The sequence below is a fragment of the Mus pahari genome, chromosome 15, assembly GCF_900095145.1.
Source record: "Mus pahari chromosome 15, PAHARI_EIJ_v1.1, whole genome shotgun sequence".
NCBI classification, from domain to species: Eukaryota; Metazoa; Chordata; class Mammalia; order Rodentia; family Muridae; genus Mus; species Mus pahari.
The window spans coordinates 28,588,246-28,606,994 of record NC_034604.1 but is presented as its reverse complement, the minus strand read 5'-3'; the positions used below and the strand labels follow the sequence as shown (position 1 = coordinate 28,606,994).

General features: G+C 43.1%; 1 protein-coding gene across 2 annotated transcripts in view; it reads left to right on the top strand.

Moving 5' to 3' along the window:
- The window catches only part of Nrep (neuronal regeneration related protein), a 25,489-nt gene that overhangs the window by 1,532 nt on the left and 5,208 nt on the right, over positions 1–18,749 (top strand). For both annotated transcript variants that reach the window (XM_021214491.2, XM_021214490.2), the window contains one exon: positions 543–605. In XM_021214491.2, the coding sequence (XP_021070150.1) occupies positions 603–605 (3 nt within the window). In that variant the 5' untranslated portion in view covers positions 543–602. The remainder of the gene's footprint in view (positions 1–542; positions 606–18,749) is intronic.

Below are 18,749 nucleotides of genomic sequence, written 5' to 3'. Positions count from 1 at the left end.
TGGCTTTGGGGAGAGGGCATAATGGTGTATATTCTTGAATCTGTCGTTTGTGTATTTTTTTTTTTTTTTTTTTTTTTTTTTTTTTTTTTTAACACGGAAGGTTATGTAATGCAGTGCCATTTCCAAAAATATCCACTCTGAGGCATTACACTACGGTGGAGGCTGACTCTTGTTCTGCTGTCTTGATTGCAAATATACTGCCAGTAGTATGTCTGGGAACAAAGAGCTGCCAGAAAACAATCTATTTTTATCACTTGGGTCTACTTTTAAGTTGCTAAACCTTTTGAACTGCAATTTAAAGATGAACCAGACACTAAGAATAGCCCGGGAGTGCAGAGCCAGGTGCCAGGCATTCCTTTGTCCCGATGTAAACCTGTAGACCACTTGGAAAGCCCCTTCAGGGAAACAGGTTAGAATCATTTGTGGGGGACGTATCTTCAGCACACAGAGTGGTTGTTTGTCTGTGACCTCTGAGGAGGCATTTTGCATTTGCTGACCTGTGGTGAAGCAGTGTGTCTACTGTATTTAAACATATTTTGCAGGTTGGTCTCCCTGGACTGAAGAGAGGGAGAATAGAAACCAAGACTTCTAAGATTCTCAAAATGGTAAGAAATGGTCATCAGAGGGGATTCTCAGTCAGCTTATCAATTATCACACAGAAGCATCAGGCTCCCCTTCACCCAGCCCACCTCTTTATTGTTCCCAGCCTAGCTGACCTCAGGAGGTTCTTTCTGTCTCCAGCATGTAGGAGCTTTGCGGTATAGCAGTCTATAGGAGTTGGATGTGGTGACTCAGAGCTATTGACTTGCAGTCATTTTGAATACAAAGCTAAAATTCTTGTCTCAGAGGAAGGATGTATTTAACTCAGACAACAGGACCTATTCTGTTCTTTAAGAAGATTGACATGTTATGACACGCATGAAGGGAGAGTGGCAGGAAGGCTCAAGCAAAGCAGAGGCTTTTACATTACAGGCAGCTAAAACTTACCAAAAATCTGCAAGTCTGTGCCCAAGTCACAAGCTCCAGTATAGGCTGTCCTTAAGAATGGTAGATATTATTTTTTTAATGAAGACATTATGTATTGTTATTCAAATATATGTGCATTTTTTGAGGACTTATAACTTTTTTTTTTTTAAAGAGAAAATTCAGCTGTAGAGGGCAGGCATTTTAACCTCTAAAATAAGATGTAGCCATTTCTCACAAGGAGTATACAGGGAGGACAGTTGAATTTCTGATGAAATGAAGCAACATGGAAAATATACATCGAAAGCAGCTACATACATGTGTTATACTTCTGTGGGAGGGAAAGAAATGACAGAAGTGTTCTGAAGCTTCCTTACGGCTCAGCGTGCCCTCCTGAAGATGCTGAGGGTCCTCAGAGCAGCCACGTCCCGGTCCATGTGTATGAAGCCCTAGTTCACTTCTCATTTTTTTCCTTTTTATTTGTCTTCGAAATGAGGGTGGAATTTAGTGAATTAAAATTGGACCTGATGATATACTTGATGTTTTCTTTGAGAACAACTGAGAATTAGCTTCCAAGAAGGAAGATGAGTCAGAGGCAGTTAAATGAGTTCAGATTGGCTTCCATGAAGAGTGAGCTTTGTAATTTTTTAACATATGCCTTGCCTGTTATTGCAACAAGTGGGCGTCCAAGCACCAAGCAAAGTAGGTTTTGCTTGGGCCGGCTTGCTAATGAATTAAAGAATTGTGGAGAGTGGGGGTTGGAGGGGGCCAGAAAGACAAAAGATGCAAACATAAAATCAAACTAACCAGTGGGTTCTTTGCAGACAGTTGCCGTCATCTTACCTCAGCTGTTAAACGTTTGTGTAGAGTACTAAGGTGGTGGTGGAGTGTGCTTTATGTAGCTTTTTCACTGGAGTGGGCAGCCCCCACTTTGTCTCTCTCCTAGAGCCCTGCTCACTTTGTATCACTGTAGCCAGACCACAAAGGCTGTATGTTACAAAGTATCAAGCGACAGTTTTAGTTAAACGTAAATAGGACCATTGAACCCTGCCAAACCTGGTCATAGAGATCAAGGTCAAGGTAAAACACCAGGTTTCTGTAGGATGGGGCGGAGTGTGCTTTATGGAGGAGAGGCACACCAAGCTCAGAGTGAAAGCCGGGATCGCTCCAAGGCTGAAAGGCAAAGACAAATTACTATTAAATGCTAATTTCTTCCTGTAGTCCATGGTGTGTGGTGGCAGAGCGCATGATCACAGTTTGTTTCTCTTGGGAGGATTTTTACCCGAGAAACCAAAAAATTCTCACAAGTTTTCGGTGCGCCTTTCATCAAGGCGTGAGTCCTTCCTGGCACGAGCCCATTGCCTGAAATAAAACCACCAGCAGTTATTGTCTGAGGGTGATTCCAAGTCACTTTCTAGCAATTCTCGTATCTGGAAAGTCCCAGTTCTTAAAAATTCCTTGTGTCTAGTAATGTAAAAGAGAAAAAGGTTCAAATATATATATTTTTAAAGCCTGCCTGATGCTAAAGATGTCTTAAACCTCTTTCTTTTTAGCAAAATGAAGTTAATCTCCTTTCTTTGATTAAAACTGGAACTACTTTGTAGAACTCTTTATCTAGTTTGCTTGAAGATTTGGCTCACATACTCTATTACTTCATGGGGAGCAGGGTGTTTAAATACTGACCAGCTCTGGAATATACATGAGCAATTGCTTTTTCCTTAAACACACATGTTCATCTATATAAGGTAAAATATGACAGAGAATCTGATTTCTATATTCTAAAAAGGTTCATTTCAAATACAAATTTATAATCTATTCAGTCCAATGTAAGAAATTAGTCAGTAAACTCTAGAATCCTACAGATTATGATTAAATCTCTTTTGACTTTTGTTTTTTGTTTTTGTTTTGTTTTTGTTTTACATTGTCTAAGTTGGTAGGGTGTACTGGTTAGCTTTTGTCAACTTAACACAAATTAGAGTAATCTGGGAAGAAGGGAATCCCCAACTGAGTAAGTGCCTCAATTGTATTGGCCTGTGGGCGTGTCTGTGGACCATTTTCTTGATTCATGATTGATGCCGGAGGGCCCAGTGCACTGTGGGTGGAGCCACCCCAGGTAGGTGGTCCTGCCTTGTATAAACCAGCTAGGTGGGCAAGTGCTGAGGAACACTCCGTAAGCAGGGCTCTTCCATGGTCTCTGCTTTACTTCCTTCCTGCCTTCCACTGCCAATCTCGGCTGCTGCCCTGGCTCCCTTCTGGATGCACCACAACGTCTAGGCCAAGTGGACCCCTTTATGCCCAGGGTTGGTACCATCTTACCTAAGGCAACCAAAACCAAACTAGAACATGGGGTTTCACAGTCGTAATTTGGAGACATGCAAGATTCATAGAGTGCCATTTGCGTTATCAACATAAATAGATGAAGAAGTAACATGATATATATGAGTACCTTCAGTTCTCTGGCCTTCAAGCATAATTGCTCGGGGTGCCAATCACATGATTTTGCTGTTGGAGGCGATTCCTGAGGTGGTGCCACCCAAGAATACTGTGAAGTTGTTAACTCTAAGTGTAGCTTTTTGCACCTTTATTGACCATGCTGTTTTTATCAATGACTTTTTCCCCAGCTTTCTCAGTTTTCTAGTAAACATGCCATCCCTCTGCTGTTTGCAGTCTGCCTGCCGAGTCTGCATACCTTTGTAATTACCCCGGGTCTACAGGGATCTTTGATTCTTTTTGTATTTCCTTTAGCTCTTTGCTGGGTTTCAATCTCTAAGTCTATATGATGTGTTGCCAACTTGTCTTTTTACTTTATAAGTTCATATGACCTGTATATGATGAGGAGAAGGTGTCGGAATATATAGGTGATCCTAGTGCAGTTAGTTTGAAAAGCCAGATTTTTATTCCATTGCCAGAGTTAGTGTCCAGGTAGGAGGCCTGCCTCCCAGTGTGTGTTTGCCATGCACTCCCAGCGATAGAAGCACAGGCTTGGAATGTTTTTACAGGGATCTAGGAACTGGGGCCATTTTAGTTCTCCATGGCTAATGCTTTACAAAAGACCAGTTGGCTCTGTGGTATCTTTCATGGTACCATGCTTTCTGTACGTGCAGTGAAGGAGCACTCACGGGCAAGCTCCCTCAATACCCCCTACACTAACATAATCGTCCCTGGTTTAAGGGAAAATGTCAGGCCTGGGAAGGGTTGCTCTTACCGGCAACCCTCGTAGATGGGTTTGGAATGACAATTGGCTAGTTGCTGAGGTGACTTTTGGTGCTGCCTTGGAGAGTAATTTTATATGGTACCGTCTTGTGTTTCACCAAGCCTTCCTGTGCCTTTGAAGGGGAGAATTGGGGATTGTTTGGGGAATGAGGACAGAAGAGATAATCAATCTATCTGGATTTAGCCCCAGTCCAGCTTCCTCTTGAGCTATATAGATAGGTTGGAGATGATACCTGAGTAAAAAAAAAAATAATCTTGGAATAGATAGCTATTCAAAGTGTGTTCCATTTTACCACTATGCACTTCTTAAAAAGTTAGATATAGGTCAGATTATCATAAATATACAAAAGGAATTCACTTCGTTTTAAATCTGAAAAGAAATTCAATCAGAAAATTCACTTGTAAAATACAAATATTTTGCAAAACTGAATGGATAATTCCCAGATAAGAATTTTGAACATTTAAATATGTATGTACCTGGTCACTTAAAACCCTCGAGTGCATGCCAATGCCTTTGGCGACCTGAAGGTGGCGCTAGTGTTGCTGCAGGGGCTGCCAGGTCCTCGGCCCCATGCTGTCTCATTCCTGCCGTTGATGGATACAAAGTCATCCAAGACCAGATCCTCACAGCCTCAGTGAAATGGAAGAGTGAAACACTTATCTGAATAATTATGCTTAAAAAAAAAAAAAAACTCTTTGATTTCATCTGATTCATCTTGGTAATTCAAGTGTTGCTGCGGCGATGTAGGAGTGGATTTGCTTGCTTTATCTGTATAATTCTTGTGCTGTGCAAGAAAAGGCCAGGGATAAAGCAATCTTATCAGCAATTTCAATCCAGATTTACAAAGGGGAGAAGATTTCACGCGTGCTTGGACTGTGTTATCTTGTCAGATGGTATGTTGCAAGATCCCAACTTTAAACTGCTCTTCTGGCTCGAACTAGAAAATACGTTAGCATTGGGCTTAAATTTATCCAAAATAGTTACTTAGGGACATTTTTAATCCTTGAGAAAGCTTTAATAGTATTTTATCTCTTTAGCTTAAAAGGACTACAGTGCTTTTGACCAGTACATGGTAAATATTGTCAGCCCTATTAGTTTGGGACTTAAGCATTTAAATTTCTTTTCACTAATTTCTCAGTCTCAATCCACTCATTAGTTGCAATGACATGATAGGAACCAACATGATGACATAATTTGTTAGCAGTTCATAACCTTTTTTCCTGTCACTCAACTGATTATAGACCTACAAAGGATTTGTCTATTTCACAGATCATGCTTAGAAAATAGTAACTAGGAGGTAGACGCTTAACAGGTATTTTGTGTGTACACACTAATGTCTATTAAGTCGCATGTTTTTAAAATTTAGCACTAATGAGTTGCCACGATTAGTTTTGGTGAAGTAGACATAATTTGTATCATTAACCTCTCCTTGTCGAGTGCCCTGAACCTGAAATGGATGTAACTTTTATTTACCCAATGAAATCACTTGCCATTTATTTGTTAAAAGGGCAAGAAACTTTGTGGTTAAACCATACAGTGTGGCACTTGCCAAAAGAGAGTAGCCTGCACTGCTGGGGTCCCCAGGGCTCAGAGCCACGCCCGGAGTGAGCAATGAGGCGCCTGCATTCTGGGTCTGTGGCCCTCAAAGCTCTCAGCGGCTTATCCTACAGCTGTAAAATTCCCCTCCTGAATCCAGGAGGCGCTTCACTGCCAGCCTTGCGGCCTTTACCACTCACTTCTTTTGAGTCTAATCTGAACCTTTGGTCCCAAGGACACAAAGGCAGCATGCCTGAACACACAAGAATAAGAAGAGTTAGCTGTGGGAATAGATGTCCTTCACCTGCCAACTGTACATCATTTTCAAGTAAGCATGCTTACTTACATCGCAGAAGGCACACACCTGGACCCTGACCTCAGCTCATGCGTATTTTAGTTGTGGAAGGAAGACTTAATACGCACAGCAAATGTAATACTGCAAGCCTCCATAGTCCAGGGCTATGTGTAAGATTCACAGAGGGAATACTGAGGCTAGAGACGGATGGTGCTGTTGGAAGGCTTTCTCATTAATGAAATAGAAATTGGTCTAGAGCTAGAACTGGCAGGCTTACAGCATGCATGCCACCTCTAACTACCCACGGCTGACTGCACCAGTATAGCATAGTGCAAGAAGCCCCAACGCAGCATTCCAGGAAGATATGCACAGTTGCCTGCTGTTAGCACAAAGCCTAAACCCTACAAGTAAACCTTTCCTCCTTGATAGGGAGTAATATGCCCTATTACGTTTTCTATTCCTAAGTCTTGAAACTAGTCTTTACTGAGCATTGGGTGCATGAAGAATCAAGACTATTTAGAGGAGGCAGAAGGGAATTCCAGATGAAAGGATATATCGGAAATGTATACTTTCAAAAGCGTTTGATTCCTGTTAAGAGGCTCCGGGCTTTCCAGGGTGAATCTCAAAAGTCAGACCGGAAAGTCAAGAGCTTGATCTGCTAAGCAACAAGAAGCCATGGTGTGGGTGTCTTCCAGATGGCGGAGTGGTCTAGCTCAGGTTACCAGACTAGCTCAGGTTCTTTGCCTTCTGATTGAGCAGAGCGGGTTGGTTCCCTACTCACATAGTCTCTGGTTAGAAGTACAGCTGTCTTTACAGCTCCCCTCATGTCCTTGGATGGAGGGGTACATGGTGGGGAAAGGGACGCCCTGGCCAGGGGCCTGGAAAGGGAAAGGGAACCTGCCTGTCACACTTCTCAAGGTGGCAGCAGCCGTCTTCTGTGGCAAGTCCCTCCGCATTGTCCACAGAGACGGAAGGGCTTCCTGCTGTGCCAGATGCCTGAAAGGAGACACCATGCTCCTTCTCCTTATGCAGAGGAGATGCAGGTTCATGCTGACCACACCCCATAGGGATTCAGCTACCTGTCTCCCTGACTAACTAGACATAATGCAGACTGCAAGGGAGCTCCGAGCAGCGTCTTGATAAAGCTGTTTGCCATCTGACTTGTTCATCTTGTCCATAGTCGTGAGTATCTGAGAGAAATCTCCTCATGTGATTCACAAAAGTTGGGGAAAGCCAAGTCTGCCCAAGGGGGACTTTTTCAGTCTCACTCTGGGAGGTCCACGTGAAGCGTGGCACCCGTAGCCTCTCTAGGTGAGCTTGACCCATCCCTGAGCCTTTCAGTGAGGATAGCATAGGTCAGTACTGTAGTCCCTTCATGTGAGTTAAGATCCTTTCAAGCCTTTCAGTGAGGGCAACATAGGTAAGCGTTGGCCTGAAACTGTTTATCTTATTTTCATCTTATTTTCTTTTTTCAAATATGTTTCTATTTCAGCTCATGGTTTTAGATCTTCCTAAATTTAATTTCTGAGGGGAAACCAGCTTGCCAGGAACTGTAATCTTTCATTTGTAGCAATGAAAGGCGTTAGCCTAGGTCACTTGTTATTCTTGAGGTGAGCCAGGGTCACCTTCTTCTGTGACCTTTCTTCTGTGCCTTTGCTTGCTTGGTCTGTAGGGAGTGCACTCCTGACAAAATAAAGGTGTTCTCAGACTGAGAATTATCCCTGTGAAGTAACCCCTAGGATCCCTGGTGGGAATAACCCTGTGGACCTTGTCAATGTATCGGACCAGTACCAGTACCATACATACATGTTTCTAACCCTGAAGTACTGACTGACCATGTAAGCCCGTGTTTCTTGTTAGCAGTAAAGCTGTGAAGTCTTGCCCCCCTCCCTTTCCTCTGTGGGGATGGTGGTGAATTCAGAGATGGGAAAGTTTCGTCACTCAGAACTTCTGAATAGCTAGCAAACCAATTTGGCATTGCCATGACACAGCACAGAAACAAACCCCAAACTTCATTAACATGTTCTAATGGGACCTTGGAATAGAGCCTGCATCCATCTATAAGCCAGGTTGATCTCCCCCACTCATGTCTAACTAGGATCTGGCCCATCCCCAGTGATCAATCAATGTTCCAATGCTTGCGGAATAAATATATGAGTCGGTGGTCGTGGATACATGACAGCCTGTCATTTCTGGCCAGAACCAGGTGGCCTACTTCAGGATTTATAACTTTGAACAGCCTGGCCCTGTACGGAATCATAATATCTCAGATTGTTAATCTTGTGGTCCAAGAAGTAAGATGGGTCTAGCCAGATGTTGTTTTCGTTGATGCAAAGCCTCTGTCATGAACATTCCGCAGTGTTATTGACGTGATGGGAACAACTAAGTCCGATCTAACCAACCATCCTAGAAGCACAACTCTTCAATTCTGTGCTCTCTTCTTTTACACCTCTTTAAACAAGAGTGCTCACACATTAGCTCAGGATGCTGGGTTTGCCCCAGACCTCATCTAGGGTTCTGGCTATGGAGTACTATCATGCTCTCAGTTAGGAGTGGGGCGTCTCCAGCAGCCAGCAGGGATCGCCTCTTGGTACTCTTAATGGATGTGCTCATGGTGGTAGAGAAGAAGCTGCGTTGGCTTCACAAGGTGATGAAATCTCTTAGAACATAATCATTGCTGCCTGTTTGCCCTCAGGGTGTTGTGAGCGTATAGACCGAAGCATTTAAAAGCCCTGATGCTCAGTGGTCCAGTGTCTGTCTGTCCTTTTGCAGAGGACAATACAAGAATCACTTGAATTCGAGATGATGGAAACAATATAAGGGAGTGTGGCTGAAGAAAGGAAGGTCTGTTTGCTCCTTTTGGGCTGAAGTTGGTAGTTAGAGACACTGATTGGAAAAAGGGGCGGGGGGGGGGAGAATTGCCAAATATCTGCTGCCAGTGACAATAGTGACTCAGAGCCGCACGGATAGGGAGTAAAGAGAGAGGGGCTTCAGAGTGTGCACAGAGGCACTGCTGTGCCTGACCAGCTCCGGTCTTCAGCTTCTGCACTCAGATCACCATCGCACACAGCTGTCCTTTGATTACTGGGGCAGGTAACAGCCTTCCTGGTGGAACTAGGGTTGATACAGTTCCAGCAGGGAAAAATACCACGGGCTGAACAGGGAGAATTTTACAAAAGTTGTTTTGTTCAATAAAGGCCCAGGCATTTTGAGGACACTTTTATTGGAAACCATCTTTAGACGGGAAAGAGCTAGGAAGCAAAGACACTGCTTCTTGGACGTTCTGGCCCACAAAGGAAAGACCACCGTTAGTAGTTAGATGCATTGAGCATACTGACGAAGGAGGTTGCAAACGCGGCCCTGATAAGTGTTTGGTATTAAGTACTCAGTACTCGCTCCACAGGAGAGTTTCCTATCCTTTACTAAGTCATCCTAGTAAAAGTTACCCTAAGGCTCATTGGGACCAGAGTCTGAAAGTTTGTCAGGCACTTGCTAAGTGTAGCATATCGGCATGTGTGCAGCTGGCAGCATATAGTGGGACATTCACCCCAGTGCATTGTAGGCACTCAGTTAAACCAGCCGAAACAGTGAACACTGTACAAGGTATCCAGCCATGCTTGCAGCATCAGAGGGTTTCAGATGTTCTATGATTAAGATAGTGAGAAATTGAACAGATGAGTTCTATTAACCAGCTCACTGCTCTCCTGAAGAGACTTTCTTTGATTTCGTAGCTTGTGATTTGTAGTTGTGTGTGTGTGTGTGTGTGTGTGTGTGTGTGTGTGTGTATTCATCCTTGCATGCAAACATAGAGGCTTCAAGTTGACATCCACTTTCTTCTTCCATGGCTCACCCATCTTGTATTTTATGTCAAGATTCCTTGTTAAAGCTGGGACTTCTGAGAGCCTGAGCAGCCCGTCCTTGGATCCACCTGTCTCCATCCAGCACTGAGATGACAGACACATGTTACTACACCCAGCTTTTATATGGTACTGGGGATACAAACTCTGGCCTTCATGATTGTGTCACAGCCCCTTTCCCACGGGAACATCTCCTTAGCATCCGCACCCCTTAAAGCATTTTGGAAAATTGTGTTTGCTTCTTTGATGATCTTAATCCAAATCAATGGGACATTACTTCTTGATAAATATGTGCTTTCTAGTTTTACAAAGATTACCAAGTGCCCACCAGATATTCACTAATTCACAGAAAGTAAGAACTTTGTACATTTTTTTTTTCACGAATTGATTGGACAATTGAATTTAACCAGTTAGTAAATACAGAATCAAACTGTCTGTTTATAGCTCCTCTAAGCCCTCCTGTTCTTCTACTTTTAGTTTTTGATTGTTTGATTTTTCCAAAGCCCAAATGGTCAGAAGCAGACCAAGTCTCTAACTTGTGATCTCTTGAGGAGTTGGCTCTAACTACACATCACCCAGTGCCTTGGCCTGACAGTTTGCTCAGTTCTTGGTAATAGACTCTTAAATTATTCACATCTTGTTACCATGGTCTGGGAGCCAGATCTCCACATCTTTTCATTTAATCTCTCCCTAAACCCCCTTTCCTGAGGACTGTTTTCATTATTATTTTTTAACTTTAATTGTGTTATATGAGGCTTGGTTGTCTATACTGTCACAATCAATTCAATCAAAGGTTCAATTAAGTTTATTCCTTGACCTCATAGAAGCAACTTACTTGCAGTATAAATTTGTGCTAAATTTACTGGTTGTTCTTATCCTATAACTTTGATTACAGGTGAGTAGAGAGAAATAGGACACACTTTATTTCATGCTGTTTGCTGTCTTTCTACCATGAAGACCTAGTAATCGGCTTGCTAACTTTCTCCATCTTTCCATTAGCCTGTCTTTAGAACTAGCTGGATTTCTACTGCATTAATTAAAAGTTTCCAAATTATGCCATGTTAAATCTATTTTCCTTCTGAATTTTCCAATTTCTAGTAGCTTGCTCTACTCTTCCTCTCTGCTCTGATTGGCATTATTTTCTTTCTTTCTAGTCAAGATCACATTATATTTTATGCAATGCATGTTTCGTCTGCACAGATCATTGCTAAATTCTCTTAACTTAGCAGTTTGTTTTAAAGTTGACTAGAAAGGTGAAAAGCAAAGCTGTAGTGAAGGAGACTCCAGATGCCTTTGATGAGAGAGACCGATGTGCAGAAGTAGAACAGCCTTCATAGGCCATCAGAGGAGGAGCGGCGAGAGTTCATTTGGGGGTCATATAGAAACTGATTTCTCAGCACATGGTTAGCACCGTTTGCTGCAGCAATTGCAGATACATTCATATTGTGTTGAATGTTTCCTTCCAGGGAAAATTGGAGACACATGACAGAGGAGTAGGGGAGAGGGAGATGGAGAGAGGGAGAAGGGGAGGAAGAGGGGAGAGAGAGGGGAAGGGGGAGAGGGGGAGGGGGAGAGGGAGACAGAGACAGAGACAGAGAGAGACATAGCGAGAGAAGAAAATCGAGGCTGCCAATGTTTCTTAGGTTAGGTTCAGGAATATCCAAAATCTTAAGTTAGCCATGTTAAAGTTTCTGCTCACACAAAGACTTCCACAGCATCAGTATTAACACTTGAGCACCTTGAAACAAGTCCTAGGTCCTCAAAGACTGCTTCCCCCTCCCCCTTTAAGGTACCTTCTATTTGAAGGAGCAACTGTTTACTGGAAATGGGTTTTAGAACAACAGATAATTTGAGAAAATTACTTTTGACAGTGGGGGGTCCGAAATCTAAAATTCATCTTCAGAGCACTCAGAGGGGGTGCCAGCACCCTTGGGGGTTGAAAGCGGGCCTCAGCTCTCCAAAGGGCTTCAGGGAGACACTCCAGGTGGTTCCCAAGAGAGGCACACCGTGTCAGTACTGACAGGTGGGTCTGTGAAGATGGGACATCTGCCTTCTCCACTGGCTGTGTGGTCCTTGAACAGACCCCAGCTTTCCCTCAGTGTTTGCATCTACATATGGTTTGTGGGAGGAGGGTGCTCCCGGGAGCACCCACTTCTGTGCTTGGCCCTGGCACAGACACTTACTGTATGTCAGTTCCTCACATCCTTACAATAAAATGGTGAGGAATTAATTATTGATCAGTGCCTGATGCCAGGGTGAAACTGTGGTGGAATTCTGGCCAGGCATGCATAAGGTACTGGGTCCCCTCCCCAGTACCACTAACTCCATAAAAAAATGCACATGCCTTCAACTTTTTAAAACACACACATATAGATGGGGGGGGGGGTGTAGCTCAATTGTAGAATGAATGTTTAGCACCCACAAGGCCCCGGACTCATCTTCAGCAAGGAGAAAGGGAGACAAATAAAAACACCAGAGGGTTATGAAGAATTCCATGATGCCTTGCTACATGGAACTGTGGGCCCCTGGATTTATGTAGTTCTGTCTCCGTGGGTTCCCTCAAGCTCCACATGTTTCTCATGCTCTTCTCGTGGAAAAGTAGAGTTTTGATGTTTGGTTTATAGTGGAATAAAGACTCAGGGTGGGGAGTAAAATAGACAGCTGGTGAGTAAAGTCAGGGTTTAGAAAGATGGTGTGATTTTAAAATGGGATGTTCCTGGTGGTTAGAATGCAAATGAGATCCTAGTCAGGCGCTTTACCTTCCAGCTCCGGGTTCCTCTCACAGATGCCTTCACACCCCTGGAAGCAGTGTTTCTTTCCTGACGCCTTGCTCTGGAACACTCTTTCCACGTGGAGTGGAGGTCTTCCTCTGGTCCTCTGCCTCCCAGGACTCCTCAACAGAAAGGTGCCTTCAGCCTTCAGACCTCGCTTCACCGAGTGTCATTGAAATCCAGGCACTGTTCAGAGCTGTAGCTTATTCCGTTCTGAGCTTATTCTGTTTCTTGCATCCTTTTAGGCTTGTGCTAGTTTGTCTAGAGGACAGGCTATGAGAATCTGCTTAGTGGCCTCTTTCGACCTGGGCACCTATAGGATGTACACACGGATCTGTAGATTACTGTTCCTTTATGTGTAAAGACCAGACTTTATGTGCTGTGTCTTCCTGTGGAGAAAGCTCTTTCTCTCCAAACCTGGAGGTCTGTTAGGATGCTGCGAAGACAGCTCAGTCTACCCGACAGGACGGCACTCCGCAGCCCTGACCCGCGAAATGGCTTTTGCCGAATGCCAAGGTGGCCCAGGCTGCCAGGAGAAGAGAGTCCACAGAGGAGAAGAGTGAATACTTGTTTTTGGAATGAACGCTGTGGAGGACATGCAGGTTTTCTGGAAAGCTTGTTCTTAGATCTTTTACACAAGTCCCCTAGACAAATGCTCCAGAATGTCCTCCGACCTTCAGAGCAACGGTCTCTCTTTATCCACCCAGACCAGGGAAGATTCAGGTTCCCTGTCTAGGTTAGTAAGTACCTTAGTAGCATGATTGAAGACTTTAGCAAAAGAAATATAGTTATAAGCTATTATTTTTCCATTTGGTAAAGGTTTTTTTTACGTTATTAATGGGTAGCATAGTAATGTTTTGGTACAAAGATGGGGAAATAGCGTCCCTGGTGATGAGAAGTCAGACTTCTTAATAGTTGAGGATTGACATACCCGGAGTTATTGACACGATTATTATCAAGGCTATAGAAACCTTGGGGCTGGTTCATTTATTTGTTGGAATTTTTAAGAAAAGTAATAGCTTATAAAAATTAAAGTAATAAGATTACAGTAAATTGAAGTAAAAAAGTTAAGTCTGGTGTTTCCTGCTGGTCTTGGGACCAGCCACTGGGTGTGCAGGTTGGGGGAGGGGGGAGCGGTAGCATTGCCTTTTCTGTGGTAGACAGTGCCATCCTAAGCTACAGCACGCGGGGTGCAAGACAGACGAATACCCCAGCGTTCGCTTCCCTTTTCCTTTTGATGGACCTTCAAAGTTGGATCACAAGATGTAACGGTTCTCCTTTCTTGCTGACAAATGAAAATAAATTCATCTAGTGGGATGAGGTTGTCCAGACTTAGGACTCAGATGTGTTAAATAAATATTTATTGTTTCTACTCCAGGGAGGTAAAAGATTTTACTAACATATTTGTTGGAATCATGGTGGTAAAGAGACGCTTGCTCTGCTGTCAAGCCTCAAAAGCTGTTCGGCTACTGCTTAACAAAGGCTCCATTTTCTTCTTTTTCTTCTCTCTTTCTCGTTTGTTCATTTTTTTTTCTAACCGAAAAGGCAAATGTACTGTGGCTTCTGCTTTAAAACAATTTTAATTATTTTCATTTAATTAATTAATTAATTTGCGTGTGCATATGTGCACCCGTGCATGGATGTGTGCACATGTACCATAAGTCAGTTGTGCAGGTTGGAAGATGGGAGTCATCAGACTCAGCAGCGAGCCTTGCTTGCTGGGGCATCTCACCACACAGCTCTCTTCTCATTGTTCTGCGGCAACTACATAATCTCAGAATTTAAAGAGCTTTTGGCTCTTCATTTGGAAAGTCTCTCCTCAGACAATTCTGAGCTGTTCCAAAGCTTTTCCTCGTGGTATGCTTTGAGCTGTTATCAGCTTTTTAGACTCTGTTTTGTCTTCATTACTGAAAAGTCACCCATTAAAGTCCAGATCTGAAGCACCGAGTTTACTTCCTTGAGTTTAGACCGCACTTGGCTCCGATTCCTGCACCAGACTAACCTCCGGTCACGGGGAGGTGTCTTGGCAGAAATGTGGTAATCCCTCGATGCCTGCCCTCTGTTTTGGGTTTCTGTAGTCTTTAAGTGTGTTGGATTGTGCTAAGCTTCTTCCTGTTGGGAAGGATGAGACGGGGATGGGAAAGAGGAGTTTGTGCAACGTAAGAAATGTTTGCTAGTGACATCAGGATGTCAGGACTGCTCTGCCCTATTAAGCGGGCAGGCAGCTGCTGCACATGGATTTGAACCATGTACCATCAAAGCCTAGGAAATTCACGGAATGAGTGGGTTTAACAGTGGTGAGAAAGAAAGAGCAGACACGGTTGTTAGCCTTCTGGGTCTCGTTTCTGCCTTGGTTTGTTGCTACCTTTGAAAGTCTTTGCTGTTATTCTTAGAAAAAGAAATCTAAAAAAAAAAAAAAGTCGACAGTGAAACAAACAGACTGTTACATTGTGGAACAGAGTGGCGGTGAAAGCTTTGTGCTGGCGATTAATTTCACATGTAAACACTTTCATTTTGTTGCCAGCAAGGAGATTTTCATTTCCTTTCTCTGCCTAGTTGAAGTCTAGAATTAAAATTCTACAGCTGTCAGGTTCCCACATAGTCATCAGCGGCCTTTCCTGGCCGCTTTACAATGAGCAGAAAGAGTTCGGAGGATTCCACTATGAAAGTCCACACAGCTTGTCTCAGCACTCCGACTGCTCCAGCAGAGAATTACCAGTCTTTGGATGGTCCAACACATGTCAGATGGTCACATAATCTTCTACAGAATATGAGTCAGATGTGAACATTATCTGGGCCCATCACAGGAACACCTAAAGTCGAGTTGATACCATTGGGTCTTCTTTCTTGTGAGGTACAAGCATCTTGCCCCACGTCACTTTCTTCATGTTAGGGACTTACTTGTCAAGCCTATGGGGACCCTGAGGGTGTCAGCAGAGCTATAGAGACCTGCCATTGCTTCTTGGCAGGCAGACTCATAATGCATTCCCTCTAATTACTCATAGTTCTAATAGCCTATGTGTGTGTGTGTGTATGTGTGTGTGTGTGTTTCATTTACTTCTCAACCTCGAGTGTTTGCCAGCTTAGGCACTAGCTCCTTTATTATGCTTTCTGAAATTTGCAAGGACTATATCTGTCGTTCTGGCGGCCAGTGTTCTTCATGTTTTCCTTACATCTTCCAGGGGCGATGCATTTCTCCCCATGTGCTTTCCCTTGGAGAAGCTTTTTCTGGGTTCCGCAGGCCTCTGAGACCAGGGCTCTTGAGAGCCAGCACAGTACATCATCTTTTGCACCATCTAGCCTTTGGTACCGAGCTGCTTAGAGAAAATGGTCTTTGCTCCTCCGTTATAGTTTCAGCTTAGGTTCTTCGCTCCGGCGACCAGCAGCACTTGGGGCTCAGTGGCTACTGAGGAAGATTCGTAATTGTGATACTTCAGGGGATATTTACCAAAATTAAGTATATGCATATGCACATGCATTCTCTTTGAGTTACAAGACTGGGTTTCACAACTTCCTGGCCAATTAGGCATGTGCATATACAGGCACACACTGTTTAATTGGCAGTGAAATTATGAAATATACCCCTTTGCTATAGAAAGAATTAATTATGGAGGTTGGACACCTGCTGCCCTGTTAATCTGCTTTCTTAATGTCAGAGGTGAGCATCTATCTTTTTTAAGTCACACACAGGGCATGTATATACATCCTTGAAACACAATAGTCTCCTCTAAGGGAAGATAATTTTTTACACTCACAGCTAAGCCATGTGGCAGTCTTTACTTCAGATTGTTGTGAAGGTTTGCCAAACAACTAAGTAAGAGGCATTTATACATGTGGAATATATTTACTCAGAGTAAAGATATAATTGGAGCCTTTGTTGGCCATTATCTCTGAACACTTTTCTGAACGAAATGTTGAGAAAAGCAGTTAACAAACAGGGAACATTTAGAAGCATCTAAATTTCCAGCTGGTGATGCATAGAAATCAAATTCTGTTGTGGAATAAAGGGAATGGATAGGAAATAGAACAAAGGACTTCTCCATTGCTCCTAAACTTGGACCACAAGACTACTGAAAAACAAATGTAACAAAACAAACGTAAAAACAAAACAACACAACAAACACCCAGCATGCTTGAAATGAAAAGCTTGAAACAATTTAGGCAAGGCTCAGGTTGCTTTTTTTTTTTTCTTTTGAAACATGAAAGACTCTTTTTGATTCCTCCCCTTCAACACACACACACACACACACACACACACACACACTTTAGTTTTCTAATTTGGAATACTAGTTTTTAGTTACAGTTCATATCAAATACCAAATTGCTATCAAGCTAATTACCGCATAGGCTTAAAAATTAAAGTTATTTTTACTGTGGCCTTGACAAAGTAAAATAAGACTTCAAAGAGAAGAAGAGGGAGAAAAGGAAGGAAAGAAGAATGGAAAGAAAGAAAGCCTTTATTCTTTAAGATGTATATTGTGCTGGGATATCAAATACTTTAGAGACTAAGAAATAGTGAATTTTCATCATAAGCCATAATTGAGTGTATGTCATAGATGTACATATATTGGTTGAGTCCTTCATATGCTCCTGTTCCTAATTAATCATCAATGAAGTAGCTGTAGCTTTGTGGGAAAGGTGTATTGATGAGAAATGAACACATTGTCAGGCAAAATCAAATCAAAAATGCTAAATTCTTCTTTTACACTTTTGGAATAAGCACTCACAGTTGTTTATAGCTTGTGCCCCCACTATCCCTGTTTGGAGTCTAAGAGAGTAGTATTCTAGTGTTTATTTTTCTGTATGGAAGACATTTTTTGAAAGAATAAAACAATTTTAGGGTGTTTCTGTGGATGTGACCCAGAATGTTTGGGTTTGTGAGATACAAACCACCAACGTCACTCCATAAAGTGTGAAAAAGAGAATTACTTTAGTTTTCATGAAGAAATATGAACTGTAATCCAGGGTGATGAGTGTGGTGAGAGGCAGGTGTGGAGATTTGCAGCACAAACCATTTGGTACCAAGGAGAGAAAGAAACTTTGCAGTCAGCATTCCCTGGGGACTCCAGGTGGATTCATAGCCCAGTCCTATTGTCTGGCTCTCAGCAGCATCTGCAGGTCTTAATCACAATCATGGTCATGGCTAGCTCTCAGTACTCCGTGCTAGTTAGTAATCCAAGAGTACTAGTTAGTAATCCAAGAGTACTAGTTAGTAATCCAAGAGTATAGCAGCCTGTGACACTGTGTGCTGTTGAGGCCCTGGGAGCCACAGTGGACACAGGGGCATCTTCCCCTTGGAGAATATCACCCTTGAATTTGCCCATCACTCTCTGTTCCTGGATTTGCATCTAACAGTAGCTGTCTTCCTTCCCAGAACATACTGCCAACAGCCCGCTGCTGCCGCCCGTCTGAATACTGTACTAAATGTTGGTTTTGTTTGTTCGTAGCTGGTGCATGCTCTGGTGGCTTTGATATGCTAGATGCTGAAGTGGTGTGACTTTATTAAAATGCAATGTCCCCAGAGAAGCACACAACCACAAGTCTCATTGCTTGACTTTGTCTTGGGTTCCTTGGGAAACTCTTTTTCGCTATTTGCTTTTTTAAAAACTGTGGTGATAATGTTGAGATGTGATCAATCACTTATTCATGACCTCTATTTGGGTCAAATTAAGGATGTTAAGCTAAACTGAGATTTTTATGTGCTATGGTTTTGTTATATGCCTTGAGACAAACAAACAAAAAGCTGATTTATTTTAGCTTGCTCTTCATTTCCCTCTTTTCTGGCTGAAGAGAACACCAGGATTGGCTGCCTGTCCCAAACAAGGCAGATGGGGTCATTCTTTAAGAAGGAGCTGGGTGGGGGTGGGGGGGAATCTGTGAAAGGAAGGAGCAGTAGATGTGATGGACCCTCAGACTCAGAAAGCAGCCACACTCCAAGGCAAGGACATGGTTCCACTTCTACTGAAGGGACCCTGATATAGCGGCCTCTTGTGAGGCTAGACCAGTGCCTGGCAAACACAGAAGTGGATGCTCACAGTCAGCTATTGGATGGAACACAGGGCCCCCAATGGAGGCGCTAGAGAAAGTACCCAAGGTGTTGTAGGGGGCTGCAA